This window comes from Falco cherrug, chromosome 14 (genome assembly GCF_023634085.1).
Source record: "Falco cherrug isolate bFalChe1 chromosome 14, bFalChe1.pri, whole genome shotgun sequence".
Classification (NCBI taxonomy): domain Eukaryota; kingdom Metazoa; phylum Chordata; class Aves; order Falconiformes; family Falconidae; genus Falco; species Falco cherrug.
The window spans coordinates 23,049,583-23,068,768 of NC_073710.1; the positions used below are offsets into that span (position 1 = coordinate 23,049,583).

At 57.3% G+C, this 19,186-nt stretch overlaps 3 protein-coding genes across 6 annotated transcripts; all 3 read right to left on the reverse strand.

The window, feature by feature from the left end:
* Nucleotides 1-814: 814 nt before the first annotated feature.
* LOC102057438 (haptoglobin) lies at nt 815-2,747 on the reverse strand. The gene is given in 6 exon segments (XM_027801826.2): nt 815-1,372; nt 1,375-1,616; nt 1,802-1,876; nt 2,079-2,180; nt 2,319-2,380; nt 2,568-2,747. Coding segments are annotated over 6 exon segments (1,110 nt in total). The 5' UTR covers nt 2,675-2,747; the 3' UTR covers nt 815-850.
* Nucleotides 2,748-5,306: 2,559 nt separating this feature from the next.
* Nucleotides 5,307-9,472, reverse strand: DHODH (dihydroorotate dehydrogenase (quinone)). Of its 3 annotated transcripts, XM_055726555.1 has the most exons (9): nt 9,396-9,470; nt 8,834-9,028; nt 8,329-8,528; nt 8,048-8,130; nt 7,319-7,506; nt 6,736-6,849; nt 6,233-6,386; nt 6,001-6,160; nt 5,307-5,884 (listed from the first exon to the last, which is right to left on the reverse strand). In XM_055726555.1, exons 1-9 carry the CDS (start codon nt 9,411-9,413, stop codon nt 5,830-5,832), a joined length of 1,167 nt encoding a protein of 388 aa, XP_055582530.1. In that variant the 5' UTR covers nt 9,414-9,470; the 3' UTR covers nt 5,307-5,829. The 3 variants fall into 3 exon arrangements, with proteins under 3 accessions (XP_055582530.1, XP_055582529.1, XP_055582531.1); XM_055726554.1 differs by having other exon boundaries at nt 6,001-6,386; nt 9,396-9,471; XM_055726556.1 differs by lacking the exon at nt 6,736-6,849 and having other exon boundaries at nt 6,001-6,386; nt 9,396-9,472.
* Nucleotides 9,473-10,442: 970 nt separating this feature from the next.
* Nucleotides 10,443-19,144, reverse strand: IST1 (IST1 factor associated with ESCRT-III). Of its 2 annotated transcripts, none has more exons than XM_055726564.1 (10): nt 18,925-19,144; nt 16,962-17,061; nt 16,112-16,292; nt 15,759-15,846; nt 15,338-15,421; nt 14,845-14,955; nt 14,263-14,469; nt 13,136-13,228; nt 11,934-11,979; nt 10,443-10,766 (listed from the first exon to the last, which is right to left on the reverse strand). In XM_055726564.1, exons 2-10 carry the CDS (start codon nt 17,047-17,049, stop codon nt 10,567-10,569), a joined length of 1,098 nt encoding a protein of 365 aa, XP_055582539.1. In that variant the 5' UTR covers nt 17,050-17,061; nt 18,925-19,144; the 3' UTR covers nt 10,443-10,566. The 2 variants fall into 2 exon arrangements, with proteins under 2 accessions (XP_055582539.1, XP_005432323.1); XM_005432266.4 differs by having other exon boundaries at nt 18,879-18,953.
* Between the last annotated feature and the right edge of the window lie 42 nt (nt 19,145-19,186).

The following is a 19,186-nucleotide window of genomic DNA, read 5'->3' on the forward strand; positions in this document are numbered from 1 at the left end:
CGGACTTCCGGTGCGGGGAAACCGGCCTGGGGTCACGTGGTAGCGGGAAGACTTCTGGCCGGGGAGTCCGCAGCGGAGCGGAGCCGGCAGGAGGGACCGCCCCCCCCCCCCCCCCCCACCCCCCCTTCACGGGGGGAGAACCCCACCGACACTGCCACACGGCGGGGGATAACCCCCTCACACACACAGACAAACCCACACACCCGCACACAGACACGCCACACACACCCCACGGGGGGGGCACTGACATTCTCACGCAGGGGGTGCGAACCCACAGACACCTGGTGGGGGAGAGCTCCACGGACACCCCCACACAGTGGGAGGGAGAACCTCACAGACACACCCTCACAGGGGACAACCACACAGACACCACCACATAAGGGGTGAGAAAGAGAACGCTATGGACACCCCCACACAGTGGGAGGGAGAACCTCACAGACACACCCTCACAGGGGACAACCACACGGACACCACCACATAGGGGGTGAGAAAGAGAACGCTATGGACACCCCCACACAGTGGGAGGGAGAACCCCATGGACGGACACCCCCACTGCCCCCACCCCCACCCACGCACACACACTGGGGGGGAGGACCCCACAGACATCCTCATACATCGTGGGAGAAGGGGGCAGACCCCCCCCCGAGCCCCAGGCAGCCCCAGCAGACAGGCCCCCTGCCACTCCTGCAGGGAAGCCCCACAGGCACAGGGACCCCTCAGGCACCCCCTGGGGGGCAGATGCACAGACACAGCCTCCCTGCACTGACACATGCCCCGCAGCACTGTGCACAGATGGACAGTAGGAGCCTGCAGCTGGTGTGGGACACATTTATTCCCCCAAGGCCCCACCTCAGCCGGCTGCCACCGTCTCCTTGATCCAGGCCAGGACACGCTGCAGGTCCACATACACACCGTACTTGGAGGCTGTGCAGGTCTTATCGTAGCTAAGGATGCCAGCTGCATACCAGGTTTCATCATCAGGGTCCTGCACAGCGAAAGCACCACCAGCATCCCCGTAGCACGTATCCTCCCGCAGCTCGCTCATGCCCACGCAGAAGGTGTCATTGCTAAGGATAGGCTGGACCCAGTAGGACTCATTCCGCGCCCCATAGTACTGCCTGCACATCTCACTGTCAGCCACAGGCAGCATCACGTACTTCAGCATGTCAGGAAAGGCAAAGGTGGCACCACGGCCCCAGCCCGAGACATAACCCACCCGCCCCGGGCGCACATAATTCTTCTGGGGCAGGCAGATGGGCATCACCTCCTCTCCGAAGACCACCTTCTGCTTGAGCTTCAGCAGGGCTAGATCCACAGCCTCTGGGTAGCCAGGGTGCAGCACCACGTGCTCAATGCCTGAGGTGGGCTGCTTCTGGCTGCCCCAGGAAGAGCTGCAGCGTAGGGGGCGATCTCCTCTGGCTTGGTGTTCTCACTATGATTCAAGTAGACGTTCCTGCCCGTGGTTAGCAGCCACTGGTCACTGATGAGTGTGGCCCCCACAGTGAGGTTGTGCCGGGTCACCAGCTGGCCCTGCCAAGGGAAGCTGCCCTTCCTAGCTAGCAGGCCCCCAATGATGCGCTGCATCTGCTTGGGGGGGTTCTTCGGCTTGCCACACACTGCAAGGGACAGAGCAGAGTTCTGGTGAGCCCACTGAGGCTGGTCCTGGCCTGCAGCAGCCCCAGGGAGCAGCACGGAAGATGGGGGTTGCGAGTAGCCCCCTGCAGCCCTTCAGATGCCCAGATGGACCACTCCCAGCCCCTCACCTGCCCTGCTACTCGCAGCCCCACTGCTCTGCTCTCACCTGGCTCACAGACAGGCACCTCCTTGCCAGCTTCAGGGCTCACCCATGCATGATCCTCATCACACTTATACATGCCTTTGGAGGGAAACCAGAGTCAGCACCCCTGCCTTGCAATGGGGAGGGAGACACGGAGGTACCTGTACCCTCCCAGGGCTTGGGTGAGCATTGGTAGCCACTTGTACAGCTGCATCATCTGGCATTAGGGCAGCCCCGTGCATCGCCCAGAGCCAGGGACAAGACCTGTCTCCGAGTACTATCCCCATGCCGTGTGCCTCACCATCACCAGAGCCACGCAGCTGGTAGTACGGGTCACAGCGGTACTTGATCAGGTGCTCCACGTAGCCATGTTCAATGTCCGCAGGTTTTGCACAGCTCCACTCTGCAGGCAGAGGATGCTCAGCTGGCCCGGGGGACCCAGCTCAGGGCATCACCCCTCCCGACTCCCATCTTCCCTGCCCTGCTCCCTGCCCTGGCTTTGTCCCAGCCCCAGTGCTCCCACCCTTGCCCTGGAAGGTACCGGTGGCAGCTGCAGTCTCCAGCATGGTCCAGGCCAGGCCAGTGATCAGCAGCACTGCAGGTCTGCAGGGAAGAGAGGGCATGCTCAGCAGAGAGCTCCTGACCCCTGCTCCGTAGCCATGGGCTCCACCAGGACCAAGCTCTGGCCAGGCTCATGCCCTGTCCAGGAGGCTCGCTCCCTGGGAGGGCAGAGGGCCACCCACCCACCTGCCCCTGGGGCTGCCCACCAGACACAGCCTGGAGAACTTGCCTGGGCCAGACCTGGACCCTGCTGCTGTGGAGGACAAGGCTGCAGTGTTGGGACCCAGAGCGCTCCCAGGCCCGGCACGGGTCCTGCCACAGCTCACAGCAGGGCATAGCAGGGCCAGGCCCTCAGCCAGGAAAGCAGGACAGACACAGCACCAAGCATGTGCAGGGACACATCAGCATTGCTCACCCCATGTTCATAGCTCCCTCCTCACAGCAGCCTCCTTCTGCAGGTTGGTGCTGTTCAGGGCTCCCTCCTCATCCCTTTTATTGCCTCCTCCCTCTAAGACCTCCTGACCCTGCGGTACACAGCCAGCACTTTTCCCAGCAGGAAGAGTACGAAAAGCCCCACCTGGCTCATGGCCAGCCTGGCAGAGGCTCCCCAGAAGCCTGCCAGGCCCCACAGCAAGCCAGCACGCTGAGTTCCTGGGATTTTGCAGCTACAAATATGCAGGGAGGGATCTGGCTGCAGACACCGGTGTCCTGGCGCTGACGCCAGCTGAGGCTCACAGAAAGCAGAGCCAGCCCCTGCCCCGCGCAAAGCTACCCTGTGCCACCACCTAGAGCTGTCCCCATGGAGGCACCCAGCAGCCCCGCAGGGCACAGGCAGCCACCTCAGTGCTGGCAGGTGAAGCTGGGGCCCAGCAGCAGAGTCCCATCCCATCCTGTCCCATCCCATGCCGTGCCGTGCCTGGCTCTGCTTGCAGCCAGGACGCACCATGCCGGCCACCCTGCAGAGTTGGGGCACGGTGGGGCTCAGCCCCACTAGTGATCTTGGCAGCACCGTCCTGGCTGCCCGAGGGCTGCAGCATGTCCCATGCCAGCTCACCGCCGGCTCCAAGGGACCGTGGCCAAGCCGGCCACTTCCCACCAGTACCCGCCCATTTCCCACTCCGCGGGCTCCAGCCCCATGCCCTGGCAGCCCCCGCACCCTTGGGAGCGGGTTGTTTGTCAGCAGAGGCAAGGGCCCAGCCCAGCCTTATGGGAACTTGTAGTGGTAATCGCTGGCCGGTGCCCAGCTGGACACAACTGACCAGCAGCAAGGGCAGAGCACAGCAGCCTGCTCCAATGAGCCTGGTCTGCTTCCAGCGGAGTGCAACCAAGGGGCAGTATGGAGGGGAGGAGACGGGCACCCGCTTTTGTACCTACCCCAGAGTGCCAGTGTTGCAATAACATCACCCCAAAACCACCTGGAGCACACGGGCTAGACCCTGCCCTGAGCCACTGAAGGGACCTGCTGGGGGGTCTCACCAGCACCCTTCCCGCCCCTCAGACACACCAGTCCTTCAGACTCTGGAGGGACCTCTATGTTTGGTCCCAGATGCTCCAGAAAAGGATTTTCCTGTGCTGTGCAAGCTTCTTCCCACCTCACGGGGCATCTATGCCCCTAACCAATGCAGGGGTTGACATCTCTGCCACAGCACCAGTCATACTCATGCACCCACTTGAAATGCAGGCGGCTAGAGTCCAGCAGAGGATGCATCAGGGCTTGGCAGCTCTGACCCACGAACCATGGCAGCACTTAGAAAGGTGCTGTGGCATTTGACAGGAGGCTTAGGATATAGCACTGTCCCAATGCAGCAGGCTCGTCCCTCCACAAGAGACTGCCATGCCCTGGCAGTGGGGAAAAAGCAACACGGGACTGCGCTTCGGTGTCCACCTGGCAGCCTCGGGGTTAGCTCGGGCAAAGGGACTGCCTGCAAGGTGTGGGAAGCTGCCCCAGCCTGCCCATGGGGCACAGATTGCAGCCCATGGGGCACAGATTGCAGCCCATGTGCTGGGCTGTGGCAGCACAGGGCCATGCTCGAGGCCAGTGCCACCAGCCACTGCCATGGCAGTGCAAGGCACTGAATGTCTCCAAGCCACAGTCACAAATTAGCTGCAGAGCATGCACAAGAGTGCTGTGGGACAAGAGGAAACTCAAGCTCATGCTCCCACAGGCATGACAGCCATCTTCAGACTGGGACAGCAAGGGCCTTGCCAGCCCCCTCCAGAGAAAGCACACCGGAACCTTGGCCAACGGAGCAGGTTGCATCCCTGTCAGAGCAGCAGTAAGCACCAACTCTCCAAAGCAGCTGCAGCTGCACGGTACTTAGTTACTGGCTGGGGTTAAGCCACAATAGCAGAGAATCTAGGGAACGAAGAGGCTGCTGTAGGGGCTGCAGAAGCAGGGGAACAGGCAGGCAACAGCCCCAATGTGAGCTGAGAGCCCGGTGAGCTGTCCCGCTCCTCCTGTAAACACGTTTGGTGAAGTGCTGTGATGCAATCCTGTTCTGCAGGGTGGGTTGCGAGAGGCTGCAGAGGGAACATCGTGTCCAGGTCAAGCCATGTTGCTCAAGAAAAGCCCGAGATGACTGCAGGAAGCCCAGGGTGAGGCAGAAGTCAACAATGGAGGCCCCAAAACCAAAGTCAACAGCCTCCAAAAGTGTGAACAAACTGGGCCTTTCTGTAACAAGTGACAGGGCGTATTGGCAGCAGTCTCCAAACATCTCTGTACCAGCAGCAAAGGGAGGAAACGGTGCCCAGCACATCCCAAGAGCCCAGCCTCAGGCAGAGGTCTCTGCAAGGGGGGACCCTGGTGAGCTTTGTGTGGATCCATCCCAGAGCCCAGCTACTCTGTGGCTTCCACCACTGGGAAAAAATGCACTAACCAGGAACCACATAGAGCTGATCCCACTCAGCTGAGGAGAGCCAGGCTGTGTCCCTCTGACCCAAAGGGTGTCCCCAGAGCAGCACGCAGGACCAGGTGAGCCAAACATTTATTGACACTGGGGCAGGACCCAGAGCCTGCAGGTTTGTTACAGGACCATGAGTGGAGAAGGGAAGAGAGCAGATCCTCCTGGGGAGGCTGCAGGGTCCCTGGCTTGGGGGTCCCATGGGCCTGGGCAGCAGCACCAGGGAAGAGGTGCCCCTCCATGGGGATGTACTACAGCAGGAGCCAGGGCACAGGACTGCCTACAGTAGCACACAAGGCTGTCCCCTCGGGGCCTTCCTCACTGCCCAGCAGAGCCTTATGCAACCCAGTGCTGGTTTCTGCTGCAGAGCCCAGCCCACAGGAAAGCCAAAATATGGCCCTGGGCAGCGGCACTAGCATGAAGGCCCCCTCCCCAGCCCACCACCAATGCAACCCAATTCATCCATCACTGACCCTTTGCAGGGGCTGGGACCAGGCCCTCGGCTCAGTTCCAGCCTGTACAGCACTGGAATCAACAGACCAGTCCCTGCTTGGCCATGGCTCCTCCTGGCTAGACTCTGGCTCTGCAGTGTCACCACCGGTGATCTGCTCCGACTGCCTCCATGACATTCTTGAATCCCTGCTTCCTAATCAGGGCCCACGTGTGTCAGCAGGGCCCGCAGTGCCACTGCTGGTGCACCAGCACATTGCTGCCCAGGGCCACCCAGGGACTCCCTGGGAAGGTGCCTGGCCCCTCACTCACCTCAGCAGCTCCTCCAGTTCCCGCTTCACCATCCCCACCACCAGCGGCCCGTGGTACACGAGTGCTGTGTACATCTGCACAAGCGAGGCTCCAGCACGGATCTTCTCCAGGGCATCATGACCACTGCTGACCCCCCCCACCCCGATGATGGGCACCTGGCCTGTGGGCAGGCACAGGGTCAGGACAGCATGGGTGACGCCAGCATATGCCCCAAGCCCTGCTTTGCCCCTACCTTGGGTGAGGGAGTACATCTCCCTGATGGTTTGTGTGGAGAGCTCCCGCAGGGGCTTTCCGCTGAGGCCCCCAGGCTCTGTGCGCTGCCTGCTCCGGAGGGTGCTGGGGCGGCTCACGGTGGTGTTGCTGACAATCAGCCCGTCCACACCTAGCTGAGGGGTCAGTAGCAGGACAGAGCTGCCACAAGCCACCCCCAACTCATCGCCAGGCTGCCAGATCAGGACCCCCCTAGCACATGCCCCAGCAAAATGTGCAGAGACAAAGCAGCTGCCCCTCACTGCCCGGACCACCCCCAGGGTCTGGGTGACACACACGAGCCCTCGCAGACTCAAGAGCTACCCGGGACACCATCCCTATGGCAGCCAGGGAGCTGCCAGTCTGCCCATCCCTTCAGAGGGAGACTTTCCAGGAGCGCGGCAGTCCTGCCCCCACGCTGTGCGAGGTGAGGCAGGAGGCCCACCAGCCCAGCTCCGTGCCAGGCTCCCCTGCCCGCCTCTTCACCTCGCAGACAACGCTCGCTATGTCCTGCTTGTCCCGCATGGTGAGGTCAGGGGCAATCTTCACCAGCACAGCCGGCTTGTGCTCACAGGGAAGCGTGTCCCTCTCTGCCAGTACCTGTGGGGGACATTTAGGGGCACAGAGCGGCAGTGGTGGTGAGGGAACAGCTCCTGCTCCGGACTGGCCACCCACAGGTGGCACAGGAACAGGCCCTGCTCTCCCTACATGGCACTACCACTGGGACAGGCACTCTACGGCACAGGGCATGGGGCATGCGACCCACGCAGGACCATGGTGACTGCCAATGCCACGGGGTGGGTAGCTGGCTGCCCCCTTGCAGGAGCTGAGTGGAGGGTAATGCCTCACTGCTCATATGCCCTTTGCTGGAGCACTGTGACCCAGTGAACGCCATATCAGCAGCTGCTCAGGGGACATCTCGGTAGCTCTGCCTGCTGCTGCAGGGAGCCACCACGCTCCTCCCTGTGCTGGGGCAAACGCAGTGGCTGGAGCAGAGCAAGCGCTGCCCCGGGACAGCATGCATCCAGTGCTGTAGCTGTGGGCCAGGCTGGCTGTGAGGGCCACTCACCTTGGTCAGCAGGTCCCGCAGCTCAGTCTTGCCCTGCAGGTCCCGCAGCCCTGGGGTGTTTGGGCTGGACACATTCACAACCAGGTAGTCAGCCAAAGGGCCCAGCATCCGGACCCCAGCCACGTAGTCAGCTGTGGCATCGGTAGAGCTTTTGTTCTTGCCCAGGTTGACTCCAAGGGGCATCCCCGCTGCAACACAGACACAGCTGAATGAGGGCAGGAGGGCCAACTACCACCTGAGGGGCCAGAGCGACCAACAAGGGAGGCTCCAGGACCAGCTAAAAGCAAGACGGGGATATGCAGCCCACGTGTTTCACGGGTTGGGCCTGGGACCATCCTGCAGCCATAGAGGCATGACCACAGCTGCCCCAGTAAGCACCCTGCAGCACTGCAGCCTCCAGCCTGGCTGCCCACTAGAAGTTACCCTTGGAAACCACCCAGATGGGGCCCTGTTGGCTCCAGCTAGTCTCAGCAGACATGTCCTGCCCAAAGCAGCAAGCACAGCCTCCATCACAGAGAAAATAGCAGAGAAAGGTGCCTGGGCCACAGTCCCAGGTGGGGAGATTACAGCCCCAAAAGGCTTCCTGCTGTCTGAGCACAGCTCGCTCTGGCCAGGGCCCTCCTGTGCCTGGACGCTGGCATTACACACCCTTCCTGGCCTACAGCTACCTGGCAGCCCCTAAACCCACCCTGCAGACCCCAAGAGCAAAGGCTTAGAAGCTTGTCTCACCACCAGTGAGCCTGAGCTGTGTCTCCTGGCGGGCCCGCAGCCTGCGCTCCACTGCAGCGTGCCCATGGCTGTTGAACCCATACCTGCTTCAAAACAGACAAGGCTCGGGGCCGGGCCGGTGTCCACAAGCCCTGACCAGGACACACGAGTGACACGAGACAAACACACGGTTTCTGCAGCTCTGCTCAGCACATGCCACCGCAGCCCAGACCACCGAGCCGGGACCACCCAAATGAGCCCCCCCCCCCCCCCCCCAGTCTCTGGGACACCGCAGACCCCACCTGTTAATGATTGCCTCGTCCTCTGCCAGCCGGAAGACCCTGGGTCTGGGGTTGCCCTCCTGGGGCTGGGGTGTGACCGTCCCCACTTCCACGAAGCCAAACCCAATCTTGTACAGTCCATCCACGGCCTCGCCCTGCTTGTCGAAGCCAGCCGCCAGGCCCACCGGGTTGCGGAACCGCTGCCCGAGGACTCGCACCTCCTGCGGGGCCGGGGCTGGGTCAGCATCGGCAGCCGGGAGGGCCAGAGCCCACCGACCCCTGGAGCAGCCCCGGCCTCCTCCCCTCCCTCTGCCCCGCAGGGTGTCCTCATTGGGTGCCTGTCCCCCAGGGGACCCACGACTCCTGCCGGGGCCATCCCCCGGGCCACCCCAAGAGCCCAGCCGGGCCGCACTGGGTCCCCCTGGGACTCCCCCCCCCGCCCCGTAATCCCCCCGCCAGCTCCCCCCGACCCCCTGTAATCCCCCCGCCAGCTCCCCCACCCCCATCTTCCCCCGCAGAGCCGCACCAGCGCGGGGCCGTCAGGGCGGTCGGTCGGCAGCAGCCCCAGGGCGGCGGCGCGCAGGGCCAGCCCGTGGGCGGCCTCGGGAGGAAGAGCGCGGAGCGCAGGCATCACCGCCGCGTACAGCCCCTCGTCACCCGCCGCCAGCGCCGAGCCCAGCAGCAGCCCGCAGCCTCCCAGCGCCAGCGCCCGCAGCCGCCCCTGCGCCAGGGCGTCAGTAGCGGCCTCCTACCCTGTACCGGCCGGCCCCCATCCCGCATCCCCTACCGCAGCGGCCTCCTACCCTGTACCGGCCGGCCCCCATCCCGCATCCCCTACCGCAGCGGCTCCCTACCCTGTACCGGCCCCGCCCGCATCTCCTACCGCGGCGGCCCCCCAATCCCACACCGGTACCCCGCCCCAGCACTGCCCCCCATCCCATACCGCTTCCCGTCCGCTCCTCGTTACCGGTAGCGGCCCCCGCCCCGCCCGCACCCCATACCGAGAACCGCCCCTCATATCCATCCCATCCCGCTACCCCATCTCGTCCCAGCCCCCCCCGCCGCCCCGGGGCCCGCCGGCCGCTCACGCGCAGCGGCGTCGCCATCCCCTCAGCCCGCCACGCGGAGCACTTCCGGGAACCCGCCCCGCAGACTGGCGGAAGCCGCGCAGCCCCACCACTAAGAGCGCAGCAGAGGCGGGACGTGGAGCCGGCCCGGGCCAATCGCGCAGCGGCGGGCAGGCACGGAGCTCACTGCGCCGCCCGGCCCGCGCCCCCGCCCTGCAGGATACCGCCACGGCCCGCACCGGCGGCGGGGAGGGCGCTGCTGCGGTGCTGGGATCCCCCGACCACAAGCATCCCGCAGGCCACAGCTGCTCACGAACCCAGGCTTTATTAGGGACCAACCCCGAAGATACAAATCAACCGAAAACTCCGCTGAGAAGTTGTGCGAGTTACTACAGACAGCGCACGCAGAGGAGAGCCGGCCGCACACCACCATCTGGGGTAAGCAACATCGGTGCCTCGACCTCAGCTCTGAGCCAGAAGGCCGGTGGCATGCGCTGTGCCACTCCGCTAGCCCACCGCCCGGCCAGCTCGCACTCCCAGTGCTGCCATCCTGTGAACGGGGAACAGAATCCGGCCAGGAACGTGGGAGCCATGGGGAGCCCCAAGAGTCCGGTGGGAGTGAAAGAGGACATCAGATGACCTGCAGCCAGATGCAGCAGGAGCCAGGGAGATGGCAGAAGTGCCAGCATCCTGCACAGCCACAGGGCCTTATCTCCTCATAACTGCACTCCCTGCTTCAGTCCCAATTAGTTAGAACTCCTACCAAAGGGACTTAATCACCCTTGCCATCCAGGCCATAAGAGCATACAGGGGCAACTTGTGGATGCTGCTGCCCTTGGGAGCACCGGGGGAGAGGAGAAAGGGCCATCCTACCTCAGCCTTCACCTCCCTGCTCTGAGGCAGGGGGCACAGTGCCAGAACATCAAGCACAGCTTTCATGTATAGCTACCTGGAGTGACAAGGGCTGTTCCCTGCTCCAGTCTCACAAGATTCCCCCCAGTTTGCCTCCTGGAGCGACAAAGATCAGGAAAGCAGCAGCACTTGCTTTAAGTAGAGCAGGAAGACAGCTCAAAAAGAGGAGTGCATTCATTTGAGGTTAATACAGGAAACCAATTTCAAGGGGAGTCCATTTCAGAGAGGAGAAGCTGTCACAGCTCCTGCCCCTCACTCTGCAGTTACAGCCCAGTCGGTTTTATGTTTTCTTCTTTAGCTCCTCAAATCTCCGAGAAAGATCATCAAAGTCAATGTCTTCAGAGGCAGAAGAGTTGGCGCCAGTAGATGCTGTTGGCAGCGTATCTGGCACAGATGGTAATTCAGGCAGGACAAAGTTATCGAAGGTATTGGGAGCTCCAGCTTTTGGTTTAGGAGAGGCTTCTGGCTTGGGGCCAGGCCCTGTTTAGAGTAAGAGAAATACCACTTCACCCCACCATCACCACCCTCTCATCAGGCCAAACAGAGACACACAAGAAAAAGGTCCTTCTACCAAGAAGGTAGTACCATTGGTCATGCATTCCAACTACGCATAGTCAAGGGGGAAACCCACAACATTTCAGATGTATAAGGCTGCAAGGGGCTGCAGCAATAGCAGACCTAGACTGGTGACCCTATCCTATGGCTGCCTCAGACAGAAAATCCCCCTCTGCTGCCCACAGCCAGCTGCAGGTGGGCTGAGGCTCCCACGTGCCTATATTGACTGGACTGCAACATGGGCACTCAAAATCCCATTTTCCTCCATTCCAACACCTCCTAAAGACACACGCAGGTATCACATGCTTTCACTCAGCTGAAACGGAAGCATACAGCCAGATCCAGTGCACCCATAGGCCTACCCCAGTGCACCCATAGGCTTACCTTCCTCAGCACACATCACCAAATCCCCAGAGGACTCCATTAGTTCATTAGAAATCTTTGCTGGAGCTGGCAAGAGCTTACTTCCTTTCAAAACCCTCTCCACCCTCATCAAGTGCTAGAAATAACAAGCACTTTCAAAACACACATAGCAGAACCACACTGTACATGGCAGGAGAATTTTGTTATGACACAATTAGGATGCATAAAGCATCTCATAAGCCTTTACGCTGATGGACCAAGGAATAACTGCTATCCCTACTAGTCCTGCCCTGCTGTATGCAGCCTCAACACTGATGTTAATACAAACCTATCTACCCTCTTAGTGCTTATTTCTTTCATACTGTTGCTGCAAAACAGTATTACACTGTGTAAAAATATACTATCACTCAGAGCTGTTGCTTTCTTGTTTTATCCTGCAGCACCCTATACTTGGTCTGACCAGACAGCTTAAGCTGGAGAACCGGTATTGACTTCAAAGTCAGGCGCCAGTTCTTGAGTATCCCAGTAGAAGTCTGAATCCTCCCTGTTTTGAGAGGATACTCCCCATTTCCATCAGAGTCCTCTCTGAACTCAAATGCTGCTCTCAAGATGTGTCAAGTTCTACACATTGTTCCCTATATGGAAAGCTTCCTCCCAGGAACACTAGGATCCCAAGCTAAAAACAGCCCCTAACCACCCTAGGTTTCCCATACCTCTTGACATACTCACCAGCTACTGGCACAGAAGCGTCCTTGTCAGCATTAGGCTCATCAATCTGAAAAAGACTTTCAGTTACTACAGCTCGCTCTCCTACCAGGCACAGGATCACATAGGTGCATAGGCACTGCTCATGGGCAACAACAGCCACACCCACATACCCTGCTCCTCCCCAGGAAGGCAGACAACCCTGGCTCCCAGCACCCTCAGAAGAACATGCCTCTCTTCCCAGGAAAAGGATGTAGTGCTTCAACTCTCCTCTCTCCCTGCTCTTTAAAGCAGCTTCACTGGCCATATTCTGGAACTGGATAAACAGAGCACATCCACTAGCTGGTCTGAAACGTTTATCAAGGACTTAAGTGGGAGAAGACTGCCCTCTTCATGTAATCACAGCTACTGCTTCCTTTCTTTTATAAGGACAGGTCCTTGTAACCAGTAGCAAGGTATGAAGTGACCCCATCCCAGCTCTTGGTCCGGTGGGGACAAAGGGCCATGGCATGGTCAGCTGCACTGGTATAACTCCTCATTCCCTGCAGGCTGCAGTCAGCGGCATCTAGCCCCAACCAGCTAACAACTGCTGCATCTCCTGGACACGCAAGGCTGCTGTGCAGCTAGTACAAGGTGTTAGCATGTACAGCTGCTTCGCTATGCTCATCCCTACTCAGGATACTGCAAAAATAAGCAGCACATCACTGAAAGCATGGTCACAAACAGCAGCAACAAAGACACAGACAAGCACATAAAGAGAAAGCTCCAGCCTCTCCTTTGTTGTCCCCAAGGAGTTAAGAAAAGTCTGGGAAAGGAAGAGTCTCGAAACGTACATCATCTGGGTCAGCTAGAATTGTCATCCAGGCTAACGATGAACTAGTTCAAAAGCCATGAACAGACTGAAGGTGATACACTCTTCATGGTGTGAAAAACAAAATTTGTGGGCTATTTGCTAACTGTTTATCATAATTTTAACAATGCAGTAAAATAAGCTTTGGCTTTCTTTTGCAGACAAAGCACACAGCAGAATGAGGAACATCTCCTCACAGGTCATTCTCCCATCACATGCGCTCAGTGATTCATCATGCCCATAGGCAAGGCCAAGCACAGCTCCAAAGGTTGACAGCAGTGTGCTTAGTGAACATTTGCCTTTCCTGTGGCTACCACTGCACTCTTTTTGAGGTTTCCTCTGTTGCCCACAACAGTGTTTCAGCTCAGGCACTTACGGACTCGTAGGTTGGTGGGGTTGCCGGAATTGGTGGTGGATGGATGTTAGTGAAAGGCTGGTAGGTCCCCACTGGCAGGTCGCTGAAGTTCTCCTGTACAAAGAGATTATAGTCATGCACCAGACTACTCACCTGGGAGTCACCATGGGACACAATACAACAACTGCAGCTGTAATGGGAGTCAAGAGAAAGTAGTAGTCTAAAATAAATGCAGGCAAGTATCTGACCCGATGTAGTTTATACTGAAGACTTGAGAAACTTTTCCTAGTAAGTCACCTGGAGCAACCAGATCCAGCTACCAGAACTACGGGTTATTATGAAGAACCAGCATGATTAAACACTTCATCTTTCGAGGCACTGGAAGTACCAGGACAAAAAGGGTAATAATATCCTGCATTAAGCACACTTGAGCTATTCCTCCATGAGTGCCTCCAAGACCTATTTATTTTTTAATAAATATATATGTATTTATGCCTGTGCCAACAGCCAGCTGATGATACATGTCCCATATTTTCCACAAAACACACTGCAGCATTGCTGGGACCATATTAAGACTCCAAGCCATCCCACTGTTCTGCCACTCTCCAGTCTACACACACATCTTATCAATTACTGAATTCAAAAAACTGCTCTTTTCAGCTCCCACCTTCCACCCCCATAAATTATTTCCAAGAACCACTGACCTGGTCCCCTTCCCTTGTAGGTCTGAAGGCAAGGCACTTCCTCATTTTTCTTTGCTGTTCCCACCCCAGAAACTCACCTTATTTCCTTGACCGAATCTTGGCACACTACCAGCCTACTCATTTCAAAGTGCAGCTCCAACCCCTGGTCACAAGCCTGGCAGTCTGCTGACTGCCTCAGGAGTTAAGTCTGGACTCCGCTGTTTTCTGAAGGCAAAGAGGACTGGCTGGAGAACAGGGGTAGGAACCTCCACAGTGAAGACGCAACATAAAGCTTCAGCTGCACTGCTAACAATTGCCATCCCACACAGCCTCACACCAACATGATGACCCTGTGACACACCAAGCTGTCAGGTACAGACACTTCCCAGTCAGCAAGCACAGGGCTAAGCAGCACAGCTGGAGTCTTCCACAGGAAAAGGCAATGCTCAAAGCAAAGGCACTTACCGGTCCCTTTGGAGGTGGATAGGAGAAGGGTGGATTTGGTGTTGGCATGGGCATAGGCATCATCACTGGCATGGGCACTATTCCATCATGACCAACCAGCGGGGCTGTAAATCCACCACCTCCTCCCCCTCCATGGCCACCCTTCTTCACATCATCCGTGAATCCCACGTCAATTAGAACTGCCTCTCCACCCGCAGGGGCTTCAGCCTGGAGAGGATGAAAGAACTCTGCTCACCCACACATCTCTATTCTGATCGCAGCGCTCTGAACACCATTTGTCACTGGACAAGATGGGACAACACAAAATGGACAGAACAGACAGCAGCTACACAATGATATTAACGGGAATCAGAAAGGGAAGCAGACTACAGCACAACTACCTAACACAACATGCTGTAGGGCTGTGGGAAGGAGCAGGGATCATGCTACACTAGATCTGTCTAGAAGATACCAAAGCACAATCACCACTAAGTTTGTTGGAATGCCACTGCCCTGTGCTCTGGAAGCCCACACAGCACAAATGGGACATTTCAGCCACTGGAACACAGAAGGAAGCTCCAGACTTGCAGGTGCCTCACTCACCATCACTACCGAGTCAGGCTCATAGGGTACGTTGTAGTTCTTGGCAATCTCGATGAGGTATCTCTCCACCAGAATCTTGGGTGGTGCCTCCACACTCAGCTTGTGCATCAGCTGGAACACAAGGGTACAGAGGCACTCAGTAGGACTGGGGGAGAGCAGTTCTGTCCCAGCCAGGGCCACACACTGCAGGGAGCACAGTGCAGCTTTGGGGAGGCCTTTTGCCCTAGCATGGCACTGCCACAGAGAAGGCTGCTGGCAACCATAGGCCAGGGCTCCATGTGCTCTGCTTCTCTCCATCCACAGCCAGCACAGCAGGGCCCCATCTGCCAGGGACCTCCCACGCTCTAATGCAGGCAGGCCCCCAGCAGCACAGCCAGCCCACCCTGCTCTGCAGTGAGCCACAGACATCAGTCACTGGTGACAGAAAAAGGGGCAGAATGCCACAGCAGGCGTGTCTGTTCTGCTAGTTCCAGCTGTTCTACCAGTTCATTACCCTGTCATTAACTGTCCCAATCTGGTTTGTCCGGCACAGCTTCCCATACTCCTTGCTGTACTTGGCACACAGCTGGTCAGCAACCTGTAGCAGGAGAGAAAACTGGGAAAATGCACACCTTCGCTTTCCCCCATCATACACTGTGCACCTGCTGCAGCCTGTACAGCTGCCCACCCACCTACCCACCTCCCTACCTCCCTCCCCAAATCATCCTCATTTCTGTCACTGAGTGTCCCAGCTGAGAAGCCTCAGCCATCCTCAGTGCTCCAGGGACACCTATGCTGGGGTCTCTGTCTGCAGGGCCCATAAAAACAGGTAATCTGCCTTAGCAACACACAGTCCCAGGCAAAGGCCTCCACCAGCTTCTGGCAGGGTCACCCCCACCCTGCACACATAATACCCCTCAAACAACCCTACTCACAATCTTCAACTCTGCCACTTCTGACTGGAGTCGTGGTGCAGCCCAAATCAGTGTGGACACTGCTTCTGCCAGGCCAGAGTCCAGCTCCCTGAGGGCAACAGAAGACAATCCTATCTCCACACCAAGCACCTAGTCTTTGCTGCCTTCCATCTCCTTAAACTTAAAGACCCCATCCTCCACGCTGGGCTCCAGAGTCTTCCCTGCCTGGGGAAGACAAGGTCTCTGAGCCCCTAGGACACCAAGACAAACACAGGTGCCCTTCTGCGCGCCAGGTGTGCCCCCAGCAGAACCCCTTCCTGGGCCCAGGGGGCCTGGACTCTCTCCCACAGCACACCCTCTAGGCCAGAGCTTACTTCATGGACTGAATCAAGCCAAAGCGGGCTAGCAGCAGATCGCAGTACAGCTCCAGGATCTCCATGGCTTCCACAAGGTAATCTTCACGGATGATGTGCTCCACACGAATCCTGGCACGCTCATCTTTTCCAGCTGCCAGATAATCTGCAATCTCCTTCCTTGCCTTCTGGGCCAGCTCAGCTATAGCACATATCCAAGGCCAGTCCACGGTACTGGCAAGGGCTGCTGCCTCCATACCCACCCACAGTCCCCACCACAAACAAAGCTTCAATCTCTCTCCTTCATCGAGCCCCTGCAGCACAAGACACTCACTCAGCCATGGCTTTGTGGAGCCATTCTGTCTAGGTTTTAGCACACTAACTCACAGGAGAAAGGTGTGTGGGCTTTTAGCTGCTACAAACACTCCTCTGTCTTCAATTTCTCTGCAGAGTCAGTCAGAATCATGGATCTTATCTGTGTCTGGGCAGGGCAGGACAGCACAGCTGGGGAGAGTCTCCTACAGCACCCAGGAAGTTCCCCAATATGCTGTGACCACAGAAGGCTCAGGAAAGGCCCCTGGGGCAAACTGACATGTCCCTCCACGCAGCTCACAGCTACCACCCCATGCACCCCATAAACTGCACTCTGACATGCCTGCCAGGAAAGTGGACAGAGGCCACATTGTGGCCAGCCTGCTCCCCCAGGTACTCACGCACTGGCGCAGACTGCAAGGCCTGGGTCCAGCAAAGAAGAGCAAAAGGCTACTCCATACTCAGCCCATGAGAGCACCCAGATTCCAGAAAAACCTTCTCCTCATGTCTCCTGAGCCCCAAAAGCATCCTGGATCACACCTGCCCCTCAAATACTCACTCTTCTTCTTCTCCAGCAGTTTCAGGCGATTGATGACAAGGCGCAGGTTGACTCGCAAGCGCTCAGCCTTGAACCCAGAACCCAACATGATAAACACTTTCTGTGAGAGAAGAGGCAAAAAAGCTGTTGGTCAGAAGGACACCAGTCACTGTTTTACTCAGGAGGGGATGACAACACCACACCCCTGAATTCTCCAAACAAATACACACAGGCCTGCTGTGCATGTATGTGGTTATTTACGAGTGACTGGACCTGCAGCACTCATCGTTCCCTTTCCCACTTTACAACCCTGAATCTCACCAACAGGGAACAGAAACTTCCTGGATATTCCCATTCTGACAGACTGAATCTCAGCCCCAGAAACAGGTATAAGATGATCAAAAACTGGGACTACTCCATAAATAGCAACAGAGTTAGAAAACATGCTAACCCAAGAAGTTAAAGGCCTGGGTCTATTTAATCTAGGTAATTGACACTAGCCACTGATGTGGATACCAGAGTACAGTAAAGTTTTAAGAATGTTAGACAAAACCTGCCATCTGTGGTCTAGGAAAATGTGATTGTGCCTCAGTTCATTAAGCTGAGCTTGCTGAAATGGTATTTTGCGGTTCCATTCAGCACTAGATTTCCAAGAAGCCCAAATGAAAAAACAACTCGGATGCCACAATAAACAGCATAGCTGCTAGAAGACAGGCTTTCATTCCCTTACTTCAGGTAACGGAAATAAACCAATGCCTCAAGATGCCACCTATGACAACTATCACGCAGTCAAATCCTCTTTCTGTGATTTCATTGACAAAACCACATTTTTAAGGAAACGTGATAGTCAACTGCAAGAACCAAGCCAACTTCTGTCCTATTAATACGCAAGCTGTAAACCAGCTGTACAAACCACCCAAGGACTGTACAAGCTAAGGTTGTAACAGCTCTATCATCAGAAGGACAAAGTTGCCATTCCATATTCCCCACACTCTTCCTGCTTACTGAACACATGCTCTGGTACTTCTCCAGTCTCTCATGAGCCAATTCAACTCATTAGGCCTACAGAAAACTAATTCAGAGACATTCTTTTATTACAGCATTTTGTTACGCCAAGAACTGTTCATCAAAAAATGCTTCCTTAAGAGCTACCACATTGAAGGACCTTGGCTTGTACCTGAAGGACACTGGAGCAGACTTTTGGACAGTGACAGCATTTTGTGTATAAGAAGTGGTTCACACAAGATTTATTACTATGAAAGCTGATCTATTTACATCAATACAGTTATTTCAATGATGCACAAAATCAACCAAGCTCAAACCCCACTGCTACAGAAGTATATATGCACGACGTAAATCTGATGCCACAAAAGGTAATTTTTGCCCTTCTGTAACTGTTATGTATTTCTACAATATTAAAATAATTTTACAGTGCTGCAAGAAAGTCCCAAGCATGAGTTGCAATGTCTTTGTAAAAGTACCTATTAAATAACTGATTAACAAGCAACCTGTTTTAACAGATTAAATCAAAATACAGCCATTAAGTAGCAGCCAGCTCACCAGCCGTTCTTTTACACCCTGCTGTTAGTCCAAACAGTTTCCTTGACCCTTCTCCCCGCAGGCGGGCTGACAGCCGACACCATCCCCTGCCCGTACAGCGATCGGCCCGTCGCTGGGGCGGTGTCCAGCCGCATTAAGCGGCCGGCGAGACGCAGTTGGGCAGCTGCACAGCGGCCGGGGCCAGCCCAGGGAACGGCGCAGGACAGCTCGGTTTAGCGTCACCGGCGCCACTGGGCCCCGACGGGCCTGGGGGTGCAGATACCCTCCTCCGCTGCCATGCCCAGCGAGGTGGCGCCGAGGGACCGTTCCACAGGCCTGCCCTCCGCCCCGCCAGTGATCACCTGGAGCAAGGCACCCACCTCGCTGCCAGGCACCCACCTTCCCAGCCACCGAGCGCGGCCACCGCTGTCCCAGCCCCACTCACCGGCCGCGCAGGCTTCAGGCGCTCAAAATGGAGGATCCCTGCCGCATCACCTCACGGCGTGCGGAAGGATCTACGGTGCCGGCACTCCCCACTCCCCGTCCGGGACACGACCGAGCTGGTGCGGCAGCTGTGGCGGCAGGGCCCCGCGAATAGCCTTCCCCACCGACGTGACAGCGTCCGGGGAACGAAGCAGCGGCGGCACCGCGAGGAGAGCGGCACTGAAGAACTAAATGACTCAGCGGAGGGATCCTGTGTGTGACTA

Bases quoted from the DNA above. Each gene is read 5' to 3' on its own strand.
- DHODH (XM_055726554.1), bottom strand. The intron at 7,507-8,047 runs GTGAGACAAGCT...TCTGTGTTGCAG, and splicing joins ACAGCTCAGGCTCACTGGTG to CGGGGATGCCCCTTGGAGTC. The intron at 6,850-7,318 runs GTGAGTGGCCCT...TGTCCCCCACAG, and splicing joins TGCGGGACCTGCTGACCAAG to GTACTGGCAGAGAGGGACAC.
- IST1 (XM_055726564.1), bottom strand. From the start codon at position 17,049: ATGTTGGGTTCTGGGTTCAAGGCTGAGCGCTTGCGAGTCAACCTGCGC. The intron at 15,847-16,111 runs GTAAGCTCTGGC...TGTTGCCCTCAG, and splicing joins GGCTTGATTCAGTCCATGAA to GGAGCTGGACTCTGGCCTGG. The intron at 11,980-13,135 runs GTAAGTGCCTGA...AGTCTTTTTCAG, and splicing joins CCCCACCAACCTACGAGTCC to ATTGATGAGCCTAATGCTGA.